The sequence below is a fragment of the Aquarana catesbeiana genome, linkage group LG05 (genome assembly GCF_042186555.1).
Source record: "Aquarana catesbeiana isolate 2022-GZ linkage group LG05, ASM4218655v1, whole genome shotgun sequence".
Classification (NCBI taxonomy): domain Eukaryota; kingdom Metazoa; phylum Chordata; class Amphibia; order Anura; family Ranidae; genus Aquarana; species Aquarana catesbeiana.
In genome coordinates, this window is record NC_133328.1 from 55,190,023 (window position 1) to 55,212,281 (window position 22,259).

Here is a 22,259-nt window from a genome sequence, read left to right on the forward strand (position 1 = left end):
CTAAAAAACACCTGAAGGACTCCAAGATGGTGAGAAATAAGATTCTCTGGTCTGATGAGACCTAAAACTTTTTGGCCTTAATTCTAAGAGGTATGTGTGGAGAAAACTAGACACTGCTTCTCACGTGTCCAATACAGTCCCAACAGTGAAGCGTGGTGGTGGCAGCATCATGCTGTGGGGGTGTTTTTCAGTTGCAGGGACAGGACGACTGGTTGCAATAGACGGAAAGATGAATGCGGCCAAGTATAGGGATATCCTGGACGAAAACCTTCTCCAGAGTGTTCAGGACCTCAGACTGGGTCGAAGGTTTACCTTCCAACAAGACAATGACCCTAAGCACACAGCTAAAATAACGAAGGAGTGGCTTCACAACAACTCCGTGACTGTTCTTGAATGGCCCAGCCAGAGCCCTGACTTAAACCCAATTGAGCATCTCTGGAGAGACCTAAAAATGGCTGTCTACAAACGTTTACCATCCAACCTGACTGAACTGGAGAATATCTGCAAGGAGGAATCTCAAAAGATCCCCAAATCCAGGTGTGAAAAACTTGTTGCATCTTTCCCAAAAAGACTCATGGCTGTATTAGATCAAAAGGGTGCTTCTACTAAATACTGAGCAAAGGGTCTGAACACTTAGTACCATGTGATATTTCAGTTTTTCTTTTTTAATAAATCTGCAAAAATGTCAACAATTCTGTGTTTTTCTGTCAATATGGGGTGCTGTGTGTACATTAATGAGGAAAAAAAATGAACTTAAATATTTTTAGCAAATGGCTGCAATATAACAAAGAGTGAAAAATGTAAGGGGGTCTGAATACTTTCCATCCCCACTGTATGCTGTGGCATGGCCTACATGTTAAATCATGGTACAGCCTATCAAATGGTTCAGGAGCTCCCACTGTCTCTTAGTGACAGGTACACTTTAATGTGACCAGCAATGTTTGCCAACTAGGTCATAATAAAGGTGGTATGTTGAGTATTTCAGAGATAGTGTTAACACATGGAGGGTCAAATTGACCAGAAACACACTGTATACCTATGTGCTATGAGCTGTATCAATGAAATACACGCTCAATTTCCTTCCCAATTATTCCTGACAGCTTTCATTAAAGATGCTAGGACATTTTTTTTTCTTTTTTGCTTGCCATTTAGAATCTTGTTTTGATGTAAGGTTTAGTAAAAATATACATAAGTACGCATTATAAGTAACAAAAACTAAAATATAATAATAGTTGATGATATTAAAGACACATTCAAAATCACCTTCATCAAGGAAGAGAAAACAGAGCTTACAGTATATCCTTAACAGAGTTACTTTTTTTTCTTGCCATTTAGAATCTTGTTTTATTGCAAGGTTTAGTAAAAATATAAAGTACATATGAAAAGTAACAAAAACTAAAATATAATAATAGTTGATAATATTAAAAGACACCTTCAAAATGCATCTAGGAAGAGATAAAGGATATACTGTAAGCTCTGTTAACAGAGGTTACATTTTTTTTCTTGCCACTTAGAATCTTGTATTATTGTAAGGTTTAGTAAAAAAAATATACATAAAAACGCACATATGAAAAGTAAGAAAAATGAAAATATAATAATTGTTGATATTAAAGACATCTTAAAAATGCACCTGGGACAAGATAAAGATATGCTGTAAGCTCTGTTAACAGAGTTAAATATTTTATTATAAATGCTGATACATAGGAAAAAACTGCTAAATAGATGTATAAATGGGTAGACGTAAAAGACTGTAGTCTGTCTATTTTTCAGGCAGAGATACCGAAATAAAAACACATAAATATATTTTTTGATTACCAAAAACATTCAGTTTTGTTCTTTTTACTTTTTTTTTTTATATAACTATATCTCTGTGCATTATTTGCCCCTGTGAGAATTTAATCCAGGGCCATGTGCTGCAAAGCACGGATAGTTAACCACTTAGCCACCAAGTTGCTATAAATCTCCATTTATAACCCCATACAGTACATTTAGCTAAGCAGGGAAGTTGTCTCCTATCTACGGCTCAGTTTGATACACAGCAATGCAGAAGGTTAAAAGAATGTTAACAGAATACTGAGAGCGGGAGAAAGCAACCCATTATTTCATTGATAACAAGATGCTAATCCAGCTGTTCATCAGCTTCCCAGCAAGAAAATAGTTGAATGCACAGAACTCCTGAAAAAAACTCTCCCATAGAATATAATGGAACTTGCTGGGTGCAACTTTGCCAATACATGCTTCGCCATTTTAACTGTACTCCATGTTACCATAACAAACATTGATTTAAGTATGTGAACCCTCACCTTGTAAAACAACCCATTCAGTTTAAATTAGAACTAAATGACAAAACATTTGTGTACACATATAAAAAAAAAAAAAAAATACTTTACATACTTCACATAATTTCTGTTCTCAGCTGCATAAGGAGCTCCGAGAGGTGGGGGAGGAGAAACAGCAGTACAGTGGTCTTCCCAGTGAATGGTTGTGCAGGGGGGAGTCGTGTCAGCAGAAGTGTGACCATTGGAGGACAAACAGATTGTTCTCCCAGCACAGCCATATGCCTAGTGTGGTCAGTTGAAGAAGAAAAGCAGGGGTACTGGCAGGATTACCAGGTATTTCATGCAAAGGAAGCACTACAAAGAGAACAGGATGCTCTTTCAAACAAGTACAACAGACATGCATCAGGAGTATAAAATGTTGGGGTAACTTATTCTTTAATATAATAATGCATTCATTAAAAAAAGATTAAAATGCATGTAGCATAAGCACCCGAGTTTGACTTGTTAGTCTCCTTTCATTCCTTACACAGACACACTCGGTCTGGGAGATGGAGGAAAATTAATAGGAGTTATTCAGGTACACCACAGTGTATATGTTCTGGTAGTAAGCATGATGACTGTATGAGAGAACAGAGAGGACCTCATAAGTGTGTTGCTGTTCCTTTATAGTCCAATCATGGGCTGAGGGCAAGGAAGTAACCAAGCTGTACGACATAACTACAGCAGAGAAAACTAGAGTCCCCAGTCTGGCTGTGTTGTCTGGTAGGGCTGTGTTAATCACAGGACTGGCTGGACAGAAATACAAACTTTTTGGCAAGTATAATATCTCCCATACAAGTACATAATTGTGTATAAAGCCATTTTCCTGGGGAAAGGGGGGGGGGGTGCAACTTTAAGGCCTCATATGTTAATAAGCAAAAACCAGGATAGGAAGACATTGGGTTGAATTGCCACTTTAAAATATATTTTCCAACAAGACATTTTATAATGTTACATATTATTAGAACATCACAAAATATATAATAACTTACTTTAGCTATAAATATTTTTTTTTTTTCAAATAAAACTTTTTAATTTTTTTATTATTGAAGTGACTCTGTCACACCAAAGTCCTTTTTTACAGAAGAGGTCACTTGTAAAAGAATCATGAATATAATACAGTAATTACTTTCCCAGCAGCCCATGTACTGAAAATCTACAGCTTCTCTGCTCCCCATTGATGTAAGTATTCTAGACCTCAGGATGAGTAAAATACTCGCTCCCATGTCGGCCGCTGTATGGGAGCCGGTGGGAGGTACAAGTATTTCGAGTCATTGGACAGTCGTACATTTACAGCACCAAGCAGTGGAGATGTGGTGACTTTTCAATATACAAACTGCCAGTAAAGGAAGTACTGTATATTCATGCTTCTTTTAAAGATGACCTGTTGTAGTGACAGTCACTCTAAAGCAACCCTTTTTATTCCCAAGGTTTATTAAAATTGCTGGTAAATATTAAGGAAAAATTAGCCATGATGTATTTTTGCATAGTTATATTGGTCCAGCTCAATGGAACTACAGCAGATGTTAAATGTCTACACACCCCTGTTAAAATGTCGGGTTTCTGTGATGTAAAAAAAAAATGAGACCAAGATGAATCATTTATTTATATATTTATTTATATGTTTATAAATATAATAAATAAAATGGCGGTCATTGCAATACTTTTTGTCACACCGTATTTGCACAGCGGTCTTACAAGTGCACTTTCTTTGGAAAAAATAGACTTTTTTGAATTAAAAAACAGTAAAGTTAGCCCAATTTTTTTTTTATATTGTGAAAGAGGATGTTACGCTAAACAGTAAATTGATACCCAACATGTCACGCTTCAAAGTTGCGCCTGCTCGTGGAACGGGGACAAACTTTTACCCTTAAAAATCTCCATATGCGACGTTTAAAAAATTCTACAGGTTGCATGTTTTGAGTTACAGAGGAGGGATAGAATTATTGCTCTCCTTCTGACGATCGCGGTGATACCTCACATGTGTGGATTGTACACAGTTTTCATATGCAGGCGCTATTCATGCAATGGTATGGAGATGGGTGGGGGCCATCTTCCCCTCACTCAGCTTCATACCACAGAGGGAAGAGGACGCAATTGCCTCCACCGCTGCCAGTGGCTCCAGTAAGAGGTGGAGGGCACCGGAGCGTGGCGAAAGTTCAGCTGTTCTAGTAGGTCTTTCCTGACATTTTCTTAGTCGCATCCTACAGCAAATGCCATGGTCTGCAGAGAGCTTCCATAGCATCAGAGGGATCTCATTGTTAAATGGTTATCAGTCAGGAGAAGGGTACAAAAGAATTCCCAAGGCATTAGATAGACCATGGAACACAGTGAAGACAGTCGTCATCAAGTGGAGAAAATATGGTACAACAGGGACATTACCAAGAGCTGGACGTCCCTCCAAAAATTGATGAAAAGATGAATAGAAAACTGGCTGTGTGCAACATATGACAACAATCTTCCATATTCTTCATATGTCTGGGCTATGGGGTAGAGTGGTCAGACGGAGGCCTTTTCTCATGAAGAAAAACATCCAAGCCCGGCTAAATTTTGCAAAAAACACATCTGAAGTCTCCCAAAAGCATGTGGGAAAATGTGTTCTGGTCCGATAAAACCAAAGTTGAATTTTTTGGCCATAATTCCAAAAGATATGTTTTGGCGCAAAAACAACACTGCACATCACCAAAAGAACACCATACCCACAGTGAAGCATGGCGATGGCAACATCATGCTTTGGGGCCGTTTTTCTTCAGCTGGAACAGGGGCCTTAGTCAAGATAGAGAGAATTATGAACAGTTCCAAATACCGGTCAATATTGGAACAAAACCTTCAGGCTTCTGTTAGAAAGCTGGACATGAAGAGGAACTTCATCTTTCAGCATCAAAACAACCCAAAGCATACATCCAAATCAACAAAGGAATGGCTTCACCAGAAGAAGATTCAAGTTTTGGAATGGCTCAGTCAGAGCCCAGACCTGAATCCGATTGAAAATCCTGTGGGGTGATCTGAAGAGGGCTGTGCACAGGAGATGCCCTCGCACAGATTTGGTGTGTTTTTGCAAAGAAGCGTGGGCAAATATTGCCAAGTCAACAGGTGCCATGCTGATAGACTCATACCCAAAAAGACTGAGTGCTGTAATAACATCAAAAGGTGCTCCAACAAGTATTAGTTTAAGGGTGTGCACACTTATGAGTTGTACAGTTTATAGTCATATTGGAAGGTGGAAAAAGTTCTGAAATAATGTATCTTTGTCTCTTTTATTTACATCACAGAAACCTGACATTTTAACAGGGGTGTGTAGACTTTTTATATTCATTGTATATGCCATACCTGGTCAATGCCCCTGGAAGCTGGAAATCACTGAAGTGAACAACGCTACTCCACTTGCTTCTGGGCCTAATGAATTGTGAACCGAAGACAACGGGCGCCATTGAGAGAAAGCTCTGCATCATCTAAATTATTCAAAGAGTTCTCTGATTGAACGAGGTGAAAAGGCAGGGCGGTGACATCATGCTCTCTACCTCGTCCAATCAGAGAACGCTTTGAGGGAGCAGTGACAAGTTGCGTCCCAAGTTGCAACACAATCCATAGAAAATTGGATTAACTTTCAGCTACCTGCTACATGTAAACATAAAATATATGTAAACACAATTACTAGAACTAGAAGCTGCAACACGTTAATCTAGTTGAAAAGCCAATATAAGTAAACCTGCGACTTTCAATAAAATAATACCTAGTGATCCTGACCTGAAACTTTTTGTTCCGGCCCTTCCTGAGCACCACAAACTGAAAATGCTATTTAATTCATTTTTACTAGTCAATAAAACTTTTTTTTTATAGTTTCTTGAGAAACCACTTTGAACCCCCTTAGCATTTCTATCCACGGCATCTTGAGTAAGGGCAGATGATTCATGTAGCATTTGCTTCCTGGTATCCATCTGCCCTTAGCTAACGGCATACAGGCTCCTCCAGATGACAGAATAAAAACTCCTGGGATATATAATATAATTTTGGTATAGGTCAGAAACCACTGAAAAAAATGTAAACAAAAAAACAAAAAAAAACAAAAAAAACAGTTAAAGCAGAAATAAACCCTCCTATTCTTTTGTCAGCCAAGGAAGCTGCCATCTTATCTTCTGTTTGATCTTCAATTGCCATGAAGCTGAACTTGTGATCAGTTATGACACCACAGCCATTTGATGGTTTGACAGTTTGGTTGAGAGCACAAGCAAGTGTGTCAGTTAGCATTCCCAGCATGCCGGGAATGTATCCTTTTTTTGAAACCGTTAAAGCGGTAGTAAACTGTTGGGTGATTTTTTTTTCTGACCTGCAAGGTAAAGCCATAATGTGCTAGTAGGCATTGCCACTAACTAGATAGGAGTTTACTTCCACTTTAAATCGAAGGGTTTGGTTCTACTTTAAAACAAATAAATATAATATACCTTCCGATCTATTTACAAATGCTTGTAGCATAAGGATTAAAAATAACATTGATTGACAGTCTAATTACACTTTAAAAGGTGACAGTGTTTTGTCCCCCGTCTCCCATTTGTTCAACCTTTGCTACAGGCTTCCAGTTCAGTGGATGTTTCAATTAACGTGGATGGTCCCCTGTTGTCACCATCAGGAAACCCACCCAAAAAAAAACCCCATGAAACCATCTCTGGAGTTCATGTAGGCAGGAAGTATCTTCAAAGAGGCTGCAGCAGATCAGGTAGAACTGAGATGCAAAAAAGAAAGAAAGGTGAGTATTGTATTTAAAACCAAAAATATGGCAATCACCGTATTTATCGGCGTATAACACGCACTTTTTTCCCCTTAAAATCAGGGGAAAAACGTGGGTGCGTGTTATAAGCCGATCCCCCGCTGTCTGGGCAAGAGGAGCGCTGCCGACATTGAACGAGCTGAGTGTACTCGGCTCCGCTCGCAGTCACGCCCAGTCCCGCCTCCTACGTCCTGCCATTGGACCGGTGTTGTGTCCATCATAGGAGCCGGGCGGGCGGGATGGGGGCATGACTGCGAGCGGAGCTGAGTAGCCGAGTACACAGTACACTCGGCTCGCTCTGTGTCGGCAGCGGCAAATTTAAAAACCAAACATGCTGCAAGGCTGCAGATGGTCCCTGTGCAAGGCTGCATTGATGGGCATTTAATATGCAAGGTTTTTTCCTTAAACTTCCCTCCTAAACTTGGGGTTTATACGCCGATAAATACGGTACTTATGATAGACAATGCTATGGAAATCTAAAAGGTCATTCAGTTAGGGTTTGCATCTGCTTTAGGATCGGATCTGAATGAACAGTTTCTTCCTGGCTTATCAGAGGCAAACATTTGTAGGGTACCGATTATGCTCTAGAAATGACAGATAGAAAAACGATACAGTGTCTCTTTACTGGACTTTTATTAGTTTTATCTTCCCAAAGAAAAATATCCCACTCTTCACAATCACTATATAGTTACATAGTTAGTCAGGTTGAAAAAAGACACAAGTCCATCTAGTTCAACCATAAAAAAAAGAAAAAAAAAAAAACAAAATGAATAAATAAAAAATATCATACTATATTTGTGAGCAACTATTTTTAAGGATGAAGCAGACAAAGGGCAAAATTAGAACCAAAATATCTGATGAACATCTTGAGAATTAATTGAGACTCACTACTACATCCATCCAACCAGATATTGATGTGTTAGTTTATCAAAAAATAGTGTTAAAAATCGCACTAGTTTTATGTTACTCTATTTTACTTTTATAATAAAACATAAAAATGAAAAAAAAAATGTATTACTCAGATAGGTACATTAACTATATCAGTGATCGTTAACTTTTGATCTGCCCGACCTTTTCTGCCCGTCAGCTATCCTTATCCTTGTTAGTGTATTTTATGTGCGGTTGGACACCTCTGTAAAATTAATGTGCAATAAAATATCTCTAGTATAAGTCTTGTTGTACAGGTTTTTTTTTTTTAAATATGATTTTGACATTTTTGAATTTTTTGTATTATTTTCACATTTGATTATGTCACTTGCAGATATATTGTATCATTGTCCACTGAATAGTAGCTGTGGTTGCGCTACTGTGGAATTGATTATTGGTTGGTACACAAATATTAATGTCACAAAAAACATTTTTTGTACATGTATATTATATTAAAAATAGTCAAGTGGTAACAATACTGACTGATGATACATGAAGATGTGTTTATTCCCCGACATGCTAAGCCACCTACCCAAGCTACATACAGAAACTCACCCGCAATCATTGTGTCTCAAATAAATCCATCCCTTTCTGCACAAAAGGTTAACTAGCCAAGTCCTAGCAGAACGAGCTTCGATATTTATATATTTATTTTATCTCAATTACCAAAAAGGCCCAAAAGATTAAGTGTTTATGGGGGATTACTGCTTGCCTCCAGCAAAATCAAGGCACAAGGCCAAAAACTTAAAATGCTGTACAAGGAGCCAAGAACGGGTAGATGAAGTAGCCCGTTGAAAAAAAAAAAAAACCCCACCAGAATAACAAAAATGATGTTATAAAATCAAGTGGCCAAAACATTAAATAATGGATAAAGGCGTTATTTGTGCAGAACCTACATCCATAGCTATGATCTGCTAGATTTATCGTCCATTTATAGCTTTTATAGAATTTCAGTTTAAGAATGCTGAAAAATTTGTGGCACTAAAGCTCAATATTTGAAAAAAAGTGTAGAAAAAGGAAATAGTAGCAGCGTAGAGAAGGGAAATATACCTTCAATGTGCAAGTAAGAAAAAGCTAGAGCCGCAAGGAAGAAGGCCATCACAAGTGTTTAATGACCGCTGGAAAGATTTTACCACCTTCATGATCAGGTCATTTTTTTGCTATTCAACACTGCGCTACTTTAACTGGCAATTGCATGGTCATGCAACGCTATAACCAAATTAAATTTACATCATTTTTTTTCACATAAATAGAGCTTTCTTTTGGTGGTATTCGATCAACACTTTTTTACACAGTGGTGTAGTGAATAGCACTCTCGCCTAGCAGTAACAAGGGTCGCTGGTTCAAATCCCAACCACGACACTACCTGCCTGGAGTTTGCATGTTCTCCCTGTGCCTGCGTGGGTTTCCTCCGGGTACTCCGGTTTCCTCCCACACTCCAAAGACATGCTGGTAGGTTAATTGGCTTCTGTCCAAAAAAATTGGCCCTAGTATATGAATGTTAGGGACCTTGGATTGTGGGCTCCTTGAGGGTAGGGATCGATGCGAGTGTGCGATATATGTGTGGAGCGCTGCGTAAAAAAAAAAAAAAAAAAAATTACACAGCGCTATATGGGTACCTTAAATAAATAAAAAAATAGGGATAATTGTAGACATGCACCCACACTCACTCAGGTTGAACTCGATGGACTGGTGTCTTTATTCAACCTTACTAACTATGTAACTATAACAAAAATGGCTAAAATTAAAAAAACAAAACAAAACAAAACTTTCCGCTATAAAGCATATCCAAAAAAAAAAATGTAAAAATCTTAGATATATTCTAAAAATCTTAGAAGATTTCTTCAAAGATTTAGGCCAAAATGTATTCTGCTACATGTCTTTGGTTAAAAAATCCCAATAAGTGTATATTGATTGGTCTGGGTGAAAGTTATAACATCTACAAATGATTGTATCTATACTGGAATGTTTTTTGATTTTTTTTATACTGATATTGGCAGTGATCAGCGACTTATAGAGGAACTGTGATAGTGCGACGGACAATCTGACACTGACTGACACTGGGTGGGAACTGTCTGACACTAACATCACCAGTTATACTAATACAGTGATTCAGTGCTGATACTAGTACTACTGTACTAATGGCACTGACTGGGAAGAGGTTAACATCTAGAGCTATCAAAGGGTTAACTGTGTGCCTAACAATGTGTAATATGTGTAATGTGTGCTGCTTTTACTAATCAATGTGGTTGTTTTGTCTCCCTGATTTGCAGGAAGAAAAAAACAGCCACATTGCTGCTCCATGTACAGAACCCTGTGCTTTTAGTAAACACAGAGCTCTGTACTGTGATTCAACAAGCCAATCACCTGGTCCCAGCCATACATCATTGGCTGGGACCTGCTGACCGACTTGTGCTGTACCAAATCATAGCACAGATAGGACAGCGGGTGCGTACCCCTACCCGGAAATGCCGGATCACGTATATGTATGTGATCAGGCGCAGAGGTCCGCTAATGGTTAATCAATCTGAATTATTATTGGTTCTCCTGAAACACATAGATACATGTTTCATCAATCATAATTGATCGACTGAATACTGCCACGGCCGATCTTATTGGCAGAGTCTAAATTGACCAAGAGTTCACTAAAGCAAACAAATGGAGGATCTTTGGTTTGCTACTTTTACGCAATTTGATCATTTTGGAGCATTAAATTACCAAAGTGTTTGATCAGATAGATACATTTGTTGCCACCTTTAGGCCCCTTTCACACTGAGGCGGTTTGCAGGCGGTATTGCGCTAAAAATACCGCCTGCAAACCGCCCCTAAACAGCCTCCGCTGTTTGTTCAGTGTGAAAGCCCGAGGGCTTTCACACTGAAGCGGTGCGCTGGCAGGACGGTGAAAAAAGTCCTGCAAACCGCTTCTTTGGAGCGGTGTATTCACCGCTCCTAAACCGCTCCTGCCCACTGAAATCAATGGGACAGCGCGGCTATACCGCGGCAATACCGCGGCTATAGCCGCGCTGTACGAGGGATTTTAACCCTTTTTCGGCCGCCAGCGGGGGTTAAAACCGCACCGCTAGCGGCCGAGTACAGCTGCAAGAACAACGGTACAGCAGCGCTAAAAATAGCGCTCTTGTACCGCCTACGCCCCCACCGCCCCAGTGTGAAAGGGGCCTTAGGGTTTATTCAGACAGGCATAGTATTTTGTATTGTGCATCAAACAAAAGTGCAATGCAAAGAAACAGCATCATGCCCATAATTACTATTTAGATAATACTCAATGCCATCTATGAGCATTTTTAAATTGATGGGCTCGTGGATTCTGTGCATTTTTGGGATGACTGTAGCAAGTTATTTTATTAAACATGCACTAAAATCCAATTTTTCTACTAAAGACAGCAAAGGTAAGACATAGAGAGTAGAGCAGAGCCAACCGTACCCATGGATATTCAGGAAGCCAGTGGGCGATTCCAGACAACTGCCTCCACCCACAACTAAAACAACAAGTAAAATTAACAGCTGCCCATTCTAATGGCACAGGTACTCTATGGTGATGCTACCTATAAATACAAGATCAGATATGTCATATGAACAATTCTGCACTCTAGTATCCCTACACCTACACAGTTATTCAGTTTCTGCTCCAGCCCCACCAGTTTCCTCCCTCTAATGCATTTCGCTCCAATAGGACTCTAAACACAAGTTCCAAACAGATGAAAAAAAAAGCATTAGAAGACAAGCCAAGTAGGGTCCGACCTAAACTCTAAAAATGATTGAATTGAAATGGCTTTGTTTGTCTGACCCATTATGTTGTTGCACAATATTTTTTTTAATGTATATTTCTGCAGCACTTTTTCCCCTGGAGACCATGCTTTATCTGTTGGGGTAGATGGTGAAGGAGCCATCTTTTTTAATTTAAGGTACTTAAATAGCGCCGTCAATTTACGCAGCGCTTTACATACACATTCACATCAGTCGCTGTCCTCAAGAAGCTTACCATCTAAGGTCTCTAACTCACATTTATACATACACATACTAGGGCCAATTTAGACAGGATCCAATTAACCTACCAGAGTGTGGGAGGAAACCGGAGTACCCGGAGGAAACCCACGCAGGCACAGGGAGAACATGCAAACTCCAGGCAGGTAGTGCCATGGTTGGTATTCAACAGGGTGGCCCTTTTGTTGCTAGGCGAACGTGCTACCCACTACATCACTGTGCTGCCCCAATAGGGTCAAATGACCTATCAGCGTGTCTTTGAAGTGTGGGAGAAAACAAGTGTACCTGAAGGAAAGCCACACGAGCACAAGGAGAACATGCAAACTCCATGCAGGGTCCCCACCGGATTTCAAACTAGGGACTCCAGGACTGCAAGGCATAAGTGCTAACCACTAAAGGACTGTGCTGCAAATCAAGAGGCATATTTATAAAGCAGCAAACTGAGACCTTTACCAAACATTCACTGCAGGCAAGTCAATTACTTTAATATAATGCCCCAGGAAGATACACCTGCAGTGAATGTTTGGTGAAGGTAGCATTCACAGATTTATAAACATACCCATAAGCCTGCAGCACTGTAGATATAATGAAGAGTTAACCCAACACCAGCAGTGGGATTACAGTCTCATTTGGGTAGAGGAGAGGTTTCCCCATTGTTGCCATAAGAAGGGAGTTCTAAGCAGCTGCCAAAGTTTCAAAAAGTCCTGAAAATGCTTGATAAATGTGCCAAGCTATGAAGAATATGTAGCCTGTTTTTCTTTTAGAACTTTGAAACCAGCACCCCCCTTTAAAAACAGAAGGTGTATGCATGTCCTAGACAACCCTTAAAAAAAAGAAGATTTGTTTAAGGATAGGCAGAGTCATACCATATCATTTCTTTATGCCCCACCGGCCAACTGTTCATCCTGATCAGACAAGCACAGATACAGCCTACAATTATACAACCATTAACTACAACTTGCATACAGCTGTGTCGGTTTAAAACTTAAAATGAATGGGATCCAAACAGTTCCTTCAGTCGTTAGGAGCCTACCTCCTAACATTACATGTGTTAAAAATGTTTTCTAACAGCTAACATACATGGCAAGTTGTAATATTTTAATATCTAAAAAGTGAGTACTGTCCGTGATACTTGCACTAATACGGCTACAATCAAATCAAATATCTAAAAAGTGAATGGTTAACATTTTTAAAATTAATTTTATTTGTATGTAAATCCCAAGAGTGCTGTAGCCATCAGCAAAGCCAATGGTAGTCCCTTATAAATGATACTCAAATTAATTCAGCATTCATTTAAGATTGACAGGCTGGCTCGTAGACCTTTGGTTGTTTGCGGACTACAAGTTGCAGCATGGCTAATGACTAGTACACACGATCAGAAAATCAAATTAAAAATACCGCTTTCGGAGTGATCGTACGATAATCTGTTATTACACAGCTTTTAAGAGCCGATCACGACAGTTCATGAGAAATTATCCAAAAGGGACAAATGCAAAAATGTTTCTCGTACGATACCAAAATGTATTTTCTTTTACTCAGTATAGTATTCGTCCAGGAAAAAAAAAAAAAAAAAAATCAGACAGCCAAGATCACGCATGCTCAGAAATGACAGAATACATTACATTACATCACTTCATGTCGTATGAGAATTTCCATAACTTTAGTAGCCTCTGCATTTTCGATACGAGACTAGCATGCAAAAAAAAAAAAAAAAAAAAGACTATCATTCAACTGATATTCTCATCGTGTGTACGAGGCTTAATTGGCTAGGTATACTTGGGACTTTTAGCTCCCCAATGCCCATTGGTTCACCAATATCTAGCCAAGTAGGAACCTTCTGTGAAACGCCTGCTGGCTACTTAGCAGAAGATTTAAGCCTTTCCATAAAGACAAACAAAATGATGAATAGGTGCCAGCTTGCACAATACCTTAAACTAATGGGAATAGAGGAAGCAGGTTTTTTTTTTTTTTTCACCGTTTAAGTCATGGATCTACCGCAAACACATTTGAAAGACGTTAAGTCGCATAAGGGTTTCTGTAAGCTCTGCAGTCCTGCAGCATGATGGATTGCACTTTACAGCAATGAAAAATGTGACGGAGGCCCCGGCCTGAAACCTGCCTTTGTACTGCATTGTAACCGACTGGTCCGGCTCGGAGATAAAGATCAGCTGCCTGGCAGCCTTTAAAACACACACTTCAAGCTTGTTCTCCCTTTTGGGTTGTACAGCAGTCCTGTGCCAGGAGCCATGGCCAAAAAGTGTGTCTAATGAAGTGTCTGAGATGAGTAAATAAGAAATTAATGTTAGCAAACAGCTGATTTCAACGCAGCGCTGAAAGTCTATGAAGGATTTGATTTGTTGCCTGCCCATGTGCGCCCTTTAGTAATGCAATGCAACCAATTCCGCCTATAGCAATTTTTAAATAATGTATTATCCGATGCGGCATTAATATTATGCGGCATTGGAGCATAAATCCCCTTGGCAACTAGATTCCTTGTTTCAATTTCTCGGTGCGGGTTAAAGAATGAAAGCTAATATATGATTGGTTGCTATGGCCAAAAGGTCTACTTATACTTCAGTATTCATAAAGCAGCCTTGCCTCCACCCCCCCAGAGCTACCCCGTGGTTTCCCATTATAATAGGACTGCAACATCCTTTGTGCCTGTGCTGTGTGGAAGCAAGTACTCCAAATAAAGGCATTCTCTCACCATACAGAAAGCTCTGGCAATAATGGCTTGGTCTACAGAAGGCTAGTGTTTCTCAAACTTATTACATTATGTGGCCTTATTAATTAAGCAAGTGTTGGACGAATTCCATAAAATATCTCCCGGGTTATTTTCACTGGGCCCCTTGCATACGGTCAGCATAATATATATCCTTAAAGACACACCTTCTCGCTTGGCGGAGGGGGGGTGCTTCTACAATACCACCCAAATTCATGGGTTATGCAACCTGAAAATATCATGTTATTCACAAGCTGTAATGCACTGGGAGCCAAGGTCAGTAGGATCTCTTCAGGAATAAAAAACGCAGGTGTGAGCATTCTGTGCGCTGACCTTCTCCTTGTGTGTACTACTATGACTATAACATACAGGAGAACATGACTGCTGTTGCGGTGGTGGCACCAGATGAAAGCTATATTTGCAGATGTGCATCAAAAAAGCTCATGTGTAAGGCATGCCACCATCTAAATTTGCATCAGTATCTTTTCAAGCAATCCCTTTTGATTTTGAAAGCAAGTACCCAAATACAGTATTTTTTTTCTCTCTTTCTCGCCTATCACATTTAAGCAATCCCTTTTGATTTTTTAAAGCAAGTAACCAAATACAGTATTTTTTTTTTTCTCTTTATCGTCTATCACAAATTTGTTAGCTTAAAACAAAAAAATGTCTCAATCTCAACTTCTAAACAGTATCTATATATGGTCACACTAAATAAGTGTCATAGGTTTTTTTTTTTTAATGGGAGGAGAGGGGGAATTTACAATGAAAATGTTGAAATATAAATTTAAAAAAATACAGCATTGTTGAAAAAATTCCAAACACAGCAACAGTTAAAAAAAAAAATTACATAGAATTATATATTGCCCTGAAAAAAAATTGAGCTCAAGCTGAAAAACAGCAAACAATAAAAGGTTGATATAATAATAGCAAACATTGTGAAATTCAAAATATATCTTGGTTAAATGCAAGTGTAAGCAGGTTTTTTGGTAAAACACTCTTGCAAAATAAGCATCCTTACCTTGCTCTCCTTTCTTCATCTTTTAATACCTCGTATATTGCTACCAACTGAAAAAAGGTTAAAAAAAAAAAAAAAAAAAAAAGATTAGTCTAAAAATAAAAAAGATGTAATTCTGTTATTTAATTACAGTAATTCACAATGAGTGCTATTTTAGTCTAAACCAAATCACGTGTCCCAACCATCTAATTATTGCTACACAGGAGGAAATAAATAACAGTGATAAAACTTTAACTAAGCCAATGGTTGCCAACTGAAATCACGATTTATGAGCACATCACTTTAGTAAAAAACGAAAACAAAAAAACAGAAAAGCGAGCAAGTACGAAAATCGTTTGACCATACAAAATTAAAACTCAAAAGCTCATAATTCAAAAAGAAAAATAATATATAAATATGTTTATATACTTCCTAGATACAGTGAGGACTTACTTGTCTGAACTGAGTTTCTGCGTTTTCCTCCTTGTTCTTGTCTGGATGAAGTATTAAGGAGAGCCTGCGATAGGCTTTCCTGATGTCAGCAGATGAAGCATCCTGAAAAACAAGAAGAAGTGGGAGGGGGATGAGGGAAACACAAAGCAAACTTTTGTAGAGACTCTGAAATTCCCAGAGCCTCGTTAAGATGTAAAGATAGCCAACCAAGCACAGAACCTTAGGCAATGTAATTCGAGATGCCAGCGAACAAGCTAGAGTGACCCACATGAATGAACAATTATTCAGCCTAATTTCACTTTTTTTTTTTTTTCAAATTCCCCACAAATATTGGACCTGACCCTTGCAAAGCAGGTCTTGTTTTCTTTTGCGCTCAGAAATATTAACTAAAAAAAAAGCTTCACGAGTTTTAGAAATCCCAGGACTTCATGACGTTTTATCCCAAGAAACATCCACAAGGTAAGAAGGGGAGGAAAATAAGGATTTTTTCCCCAGAATTTTTACTCTATAAATTGCATCACGCAAAATAATCAAATCATATATTTTGGACTTAGTAGCTCTAGCAATCAGTCTCAGTGATGGTAGAAGTGTATGAACGTTTTTAGGTAGGATATACGACCCTAACTATGCAAAAGGAGCACAAGAGTATCTTAGAGTTATATAAATAAAACCTTACAATATACCATGTTTTTTAAGCATAACACAATATAATGGTGTAAGATGTTGAATAAAATATGACATAACTGAGATTCTTATTAAAACGTGAGTGTGATCTATCATTACTGTGACTGTTTGTTTACCAGCATAATTAAAAAAAAAAAAAAATAAAAAAAATAAAAACTACTGTCACAAACCTACAAATTAAGTAAAGATAAATTATACTAATAGACATAATTATACAGATTTCAATTTCCACAATTACAGCAAAAAACAAAAAAAGCAATACTTGAACCTTCACCAACCTTCATTTTTTAAACCTCTAGAATCACTCAAGTAGATAACATTCAAGAAGTTATATTATGAACTATTTTTCTTTTTTAATTTTAAGTTTATAACTTTTTAAACGACTTAAACTGTTTAGGTATGATTTTTTTAACTATGCATTATCTTTCTTTTATATATAAACATTCAAAATATAACAAAGGTCTCCCAGAGCACGTTGAGTTAGCTAAAGAGCACAGTACAAATTGCACTGCTTATTTTGAGGCACAATCTGTCTGCAAAATTCATATAAAATTACTGAGTCTGTTGATGGGGCTTGGAGCTGGAGGAGCTTCTTTCATCACATATGACCAATTTCAAAATGTGAAAAAGAGGATTAAAATGTATTTGCAATTTTGCAGTCAAATCTGGGAAACTCCCACTATATGTTTGTTATGTGTTGTTACATGGTCCCCTTTCAGTTAGAATACCAAAAATAATTTTGAAAAATATTTCTAACCTTTCTAGTTGTTTCTTTGAAGCAAGTTGATACATAGGACATAGGCAGCTTGCAAGCTATTCTGAAAAATGTTAAAGTGCATTGAGGTGATAGACTTTTTTTTTTTTTTTTAATGCATTACATACAAATGCATAACCCAAACTTTGAGCTCTTTAACACAACAGTTCTGAGAGCTCTACTTTTAAGCTGAATTCCAGGCACACAAAAAAAAAAAAAAAAAAAATGTAATTTAAATGTATTCTTCAATAGCCTAAAAATATATAAATTAATTTTGTGTGTACTAAATGGCTTTGCAAACCAGATGTTACATGGTTAAAAAAAAAGTGGTGACATCATCACTGTGCTGCACATAGCCTGTACAGAGAGTAGAGTTATAGGAAGGGAGAGTGGGGCCCGACAGGCCCAACCACTTCAGGCCGCCTGCAGAAAACTACAGGAGGGGCGGATACAAGACCAGTGAGTGGTCTTTATTACAGGAAGCTACTGCACAGAGGCCAAGTGCAGGAGTCGTTCTAACAGAGTACTGCACAGATCTGGGACAAATACCCAAAACACTAAGATTTAAGTAAGAACACGCATGGCTTTTAGACAATACTTGTTTAGCCCAAAGTTGAGCTTTAAAGTTCAATCTACTTGCTCAAAATCAGAACACACAATATTGATATGTAATATTTTATTAACCCGACTACAAAAAAAAATGTATTATTTTTATTATACATTATTATTAATGTATTATTTTCATCCTGACTAGAATAAAATAATTAGTGACGCACTGAAATTTTGGCTGCTGAAAATAGGGTTTTCGGCATTGTGCCGACAGAAAAAGAAGTGTTAATAAAGGCTGCTGAAAACGCCCAAAATTTTGCAGTGATTTTATCTTGTTTATGGTGTGTTTTTCGTAGGTCATGTGACTCAAAAAATGCATTAAAAAAAAAGCAACATGGGTGCATTTTTGATGCGTTCTTTTTGCGTTTTCAATGCATTTCAATGGGGAGGTGAGAGTTTGCCACATATACACCAAAAATGCAGCAAGCAGGATTTTTTTGGCCAACAATAAATTCATATTTATTTAAATTCATGAAAATAAAATATAATAATATAATTGTTTATAAAAATATATTTAAAAAATTTTAATTTCGGTTTTGGCCAAGTGCATCCTGAATTTTTGGTACTGAAATTTTCATTTTGGTGCATCACTTCAAGGCATGATTCATCATTTATGGACATACTTCGGTTAGACACATGGGTCTGGCCAACTATCACCATCACACACAAAACAATACCTAAAATTTGCAGTAAACAAAAGATCATTTCCAGACTGGACCCATTGGTTTTTAGACCACATACATTCCAAAAAATATGCTGTTGTATGATGACCAAGTACACAGACAGAAGTGCCGGCCAGGTGACCAATTTCTGTCCAAGACTTTCAATATTCAGTTACTGTTAAGTGGACTTTGGTGGGCAGCTATAGGCATACCACATATCATATGCTGCTACTTGCCTATAGTAATCCCACCAGGTACACGTTCAATAAAATACTATTTCACCAAAATGCATCAATGTATTTTACTTTGATTGCATTTAATATAATTACCAGAGTTTCAAAAGGAGTGCAAGATAACTGCAAAACACTCAAAATGTTCCAACATCTAACACTCATGTCCAAAATTAAACTAGCCGCAAAGAATTCAAGTGACATACAAAGAAAATTAGTTTAACCCCTTCCGGATGGCATTCTGAGAATTTACAACATGATTTGTCTATCTGAAAGCCAAGCACACTCTTCTGTTATGACCCGATATGTTACAAAGCCTGACATGCAATGATAATCACAACAGACTGCCATTACAATACTAAAAGCTTAGGTAGTGCTTGTTGTTGTAACCTTCACTTCCTTAGATTGTAAGCTCCTTGAGGGCAGGGACTGATGTGAATGTACAGTATTTAAAGGAATGTGTAAATTGTCAATACCATATAAAGACCCGTAATAAATAACATTTTTGCTCACTGGCATGGAAAAATAGATTAATCAACATACTTTTCAGTTCATCTCCACAAACAACCCTAATCCATTTAAATTTTCTTTACAAAATAGTTTACATAACTTAGGGCTACAACAATAGGGCTTTTCATTTTGGCATACTATAAGCCAAGACTATGTATAGGATAAAAGATTCTAATAAAATATATATTTTAAATGTGTTACACTGCAATGTATGTAAAAATTATAAGTGCATAACTCTGCAATGTAAGGGGGTCGATTTATTTTTTTAAATGTGTTTAAAACTGCAGTGTAAAAATTTTAAGTGCATAACGCTACAATATAAGGAGGTTGATTTACTAAAACTGGAGAGTGCAAAATCTGGTGCAGTTGTGCATGGTAGCCAATCAGCTTCTAACTTCAGCTTGTTTAATTAAAGTGGTTGTAAAGGCAGAAGGTTTTTAATCTGAATGCATTCTATGCATTAGGATAAAAAGCCTTCTGTGTGCAGCAGCTCCCCTCAGCCCCCCTAATACTTACCTGAGCCCCCTTTCGATCCAGCCATGTCCGCGAATGCCTCAGCCGTCCGGGACTCTCTCTCCTGATTGGCTGAGACACTCCCACTGCTGTCAAACTCAGTTAGCCAATGAGGAGAGAGGGCGCAAGGCCGAACCGTGGCTCAGTGTCTGAATATATACAGAGCTGAGGCTCAGCTCGGGTGCCCCCATAGCAAGCTGCTTTCTGTGGGGGCACTCAACAGGAGGGAGGAGCCGGGAGCTCCAGCCCCTCAAGAAGAGGAGGATCCGGGCTGCTCTGTGCAAGACCATTACACAGGGCAGGTAAGTATCACACATTTGTTATTTTAATAGAAAAAAAGGTGACTTTACAATCACTTTAAGCTTTGACAATAAAAAAAAAAAAACTGGAAGCTGATGGGTTTCTATGCAGAGCTGCACCAGATTTTGCTAGTTTTAGTAAATCAACCCCATGGGGTATTAAAGAAGGGGAGATCAACATTGGATTTCTTTTCCCTTTTGTCTCATTTTCCATTCAAATATGACAGCAAGCAGGTCATTATATACCATTACAACTTATAAAAGTGTTGAAGAAAAAGTCTTCAACATAAGGATCTCTCATAGGATAATATATTATTAATGGAGCAAGACAATCCAGCTCCAAAAAGGTCAGGACAGCTCTTGCCCTTGAAGGGGTTAAAAGGATTACCGAGTGAACACCATGGGGAAGGACATAAAGATATACGGATGTTCTGACAATTTGTAAAAAATGTTACTAAGCAGCAAAAGTAATATACATGAGTAGCAACAAAAATACTAATACCAACAATAGCTTCTATAAAGATAAATTTCAGGCCAAAATTCTTTTTGACATATCCCTTGAGAAGGTCATCGTCTCTTTTGTATATTATAGTCACAATAGGATCAACAATTGCTCTTTGTAACACAAGTGTTTTCAAATACCTGAAAACCTTTTGCAACATGTATAAATGTGGCAGATAAGAGTAAGGAAGATAGGAATGGGATTTCCAAGGACGTTTATGCTGGAAGTATCCTGCATTGCAGTGCGTTTCATCTCTGCTGGTAAGATGCATGCCGACGACTCACAATTAAGTTGCTACATATGCTTATGGCTTGTAATGTTTTTCAAATTCTCTCCCAAACAAAGAAAACTTTGTTCAATGTCAACACATTCTGTAAAATGACAGATACCAAAGAACGATGACAACTATTTACATCCAGCATTCATCTAACCCCCTCCTGCCCCTCCTCAACACACACACCAAATGGTCTGCTGGAGGAGAAAAAAAAAAGTGATTCAGTTTGCATGAGCGTGCATTGCTACAGATAGAAAGTGTTTTTGTTTCCATATTCCATTTATGTGTTCTGTTCAGGTCTTTAAATCTGTTTTCAGTCAAATATGAAACACAGAAAGTTCCTATTTCAAATTTTGCAGCCCTTGGCAAATGCAGATTTCAGAAAACGGTTTTACACTTGTGATCAACAGAATGTGGGGTAAAAGGGGGGCAACCCATTTTGCCCCCCCCCCCCCTTGCCTCATGGGACCGTGGCGTTGGCTATTATAAAAAAAAAAAAGATATCTATCTATCTATCTATATATATATATATATGATTTGCATAAAGGGTCTCATTCTATTGGTCACAGAGAAGAGAAGCTAGCAGAGGGTGAGAAGGCGATAGGTCAGTTAGGGTCAGGCGTCCTTGGAACCTTCTGGAAGCTGTTTGGAGGGCTATTTATAGAACCCCCTCAGTCTGGAATTTAGCCAGAGAAGAGTCGTCAAGAAGAGCTTCTCTCCCAACCATTCCCCCCCTCCTGCCAAGGCCGGTTTATGTGGTAGGGTCCCTTTGGTCAGAGTCAAAGCGGATATGTGAGAATATGTTTAAAGAAGAGATGGTCAACCCGAGTCTTAGAGGCTGGGTTGAGTTTTGGTGAATTCTGTAGATGAATTTTGTTTGAAAAAATGATTTAAGTAATAAAGCTCATGACGTTATACACAATTTTGTTGTTAACCAATAAACCAGGCCATGGCCTAATTTTATCCAAGTTATCTTTGTGTGTTGTGGTTTGTATTTATTATGCATGGTTGCGTGTTGTATGTGTTAGCCTGACGTCTACG

General features: G+C 38.2%; 1 protein-coding gene across 1 annotated transcript in view; it reads right to left on the reverse strand.

Moving 5' to 3' along the window:
* Positions 1 to 22,259, reverse strand: part of DNAJC1 (DnaJ heat shock protein family (Hsp40) member C1) — a 230,608-nt gene that overhangs the window by 141,730 nt on the left and 66,619 nt on the right. The window contains exons 2-3 of the mRNA XM_073629761.1: positions 16,182 to 16,283; positions 15,753 to 15,799 (exon numbers count right to left, since the gene is read on the reverse strand). Of these exons, the coding sequence (XP_073485862.1) occupies positions 15,753 to 15,799; positions 16,182 to 16,283 (149 nt within the window). The remainder of the gene's footprint in view (positions 1 to 15,752; positions 15,800 to 16,181; positions 16,284 to 22,259) is intronic.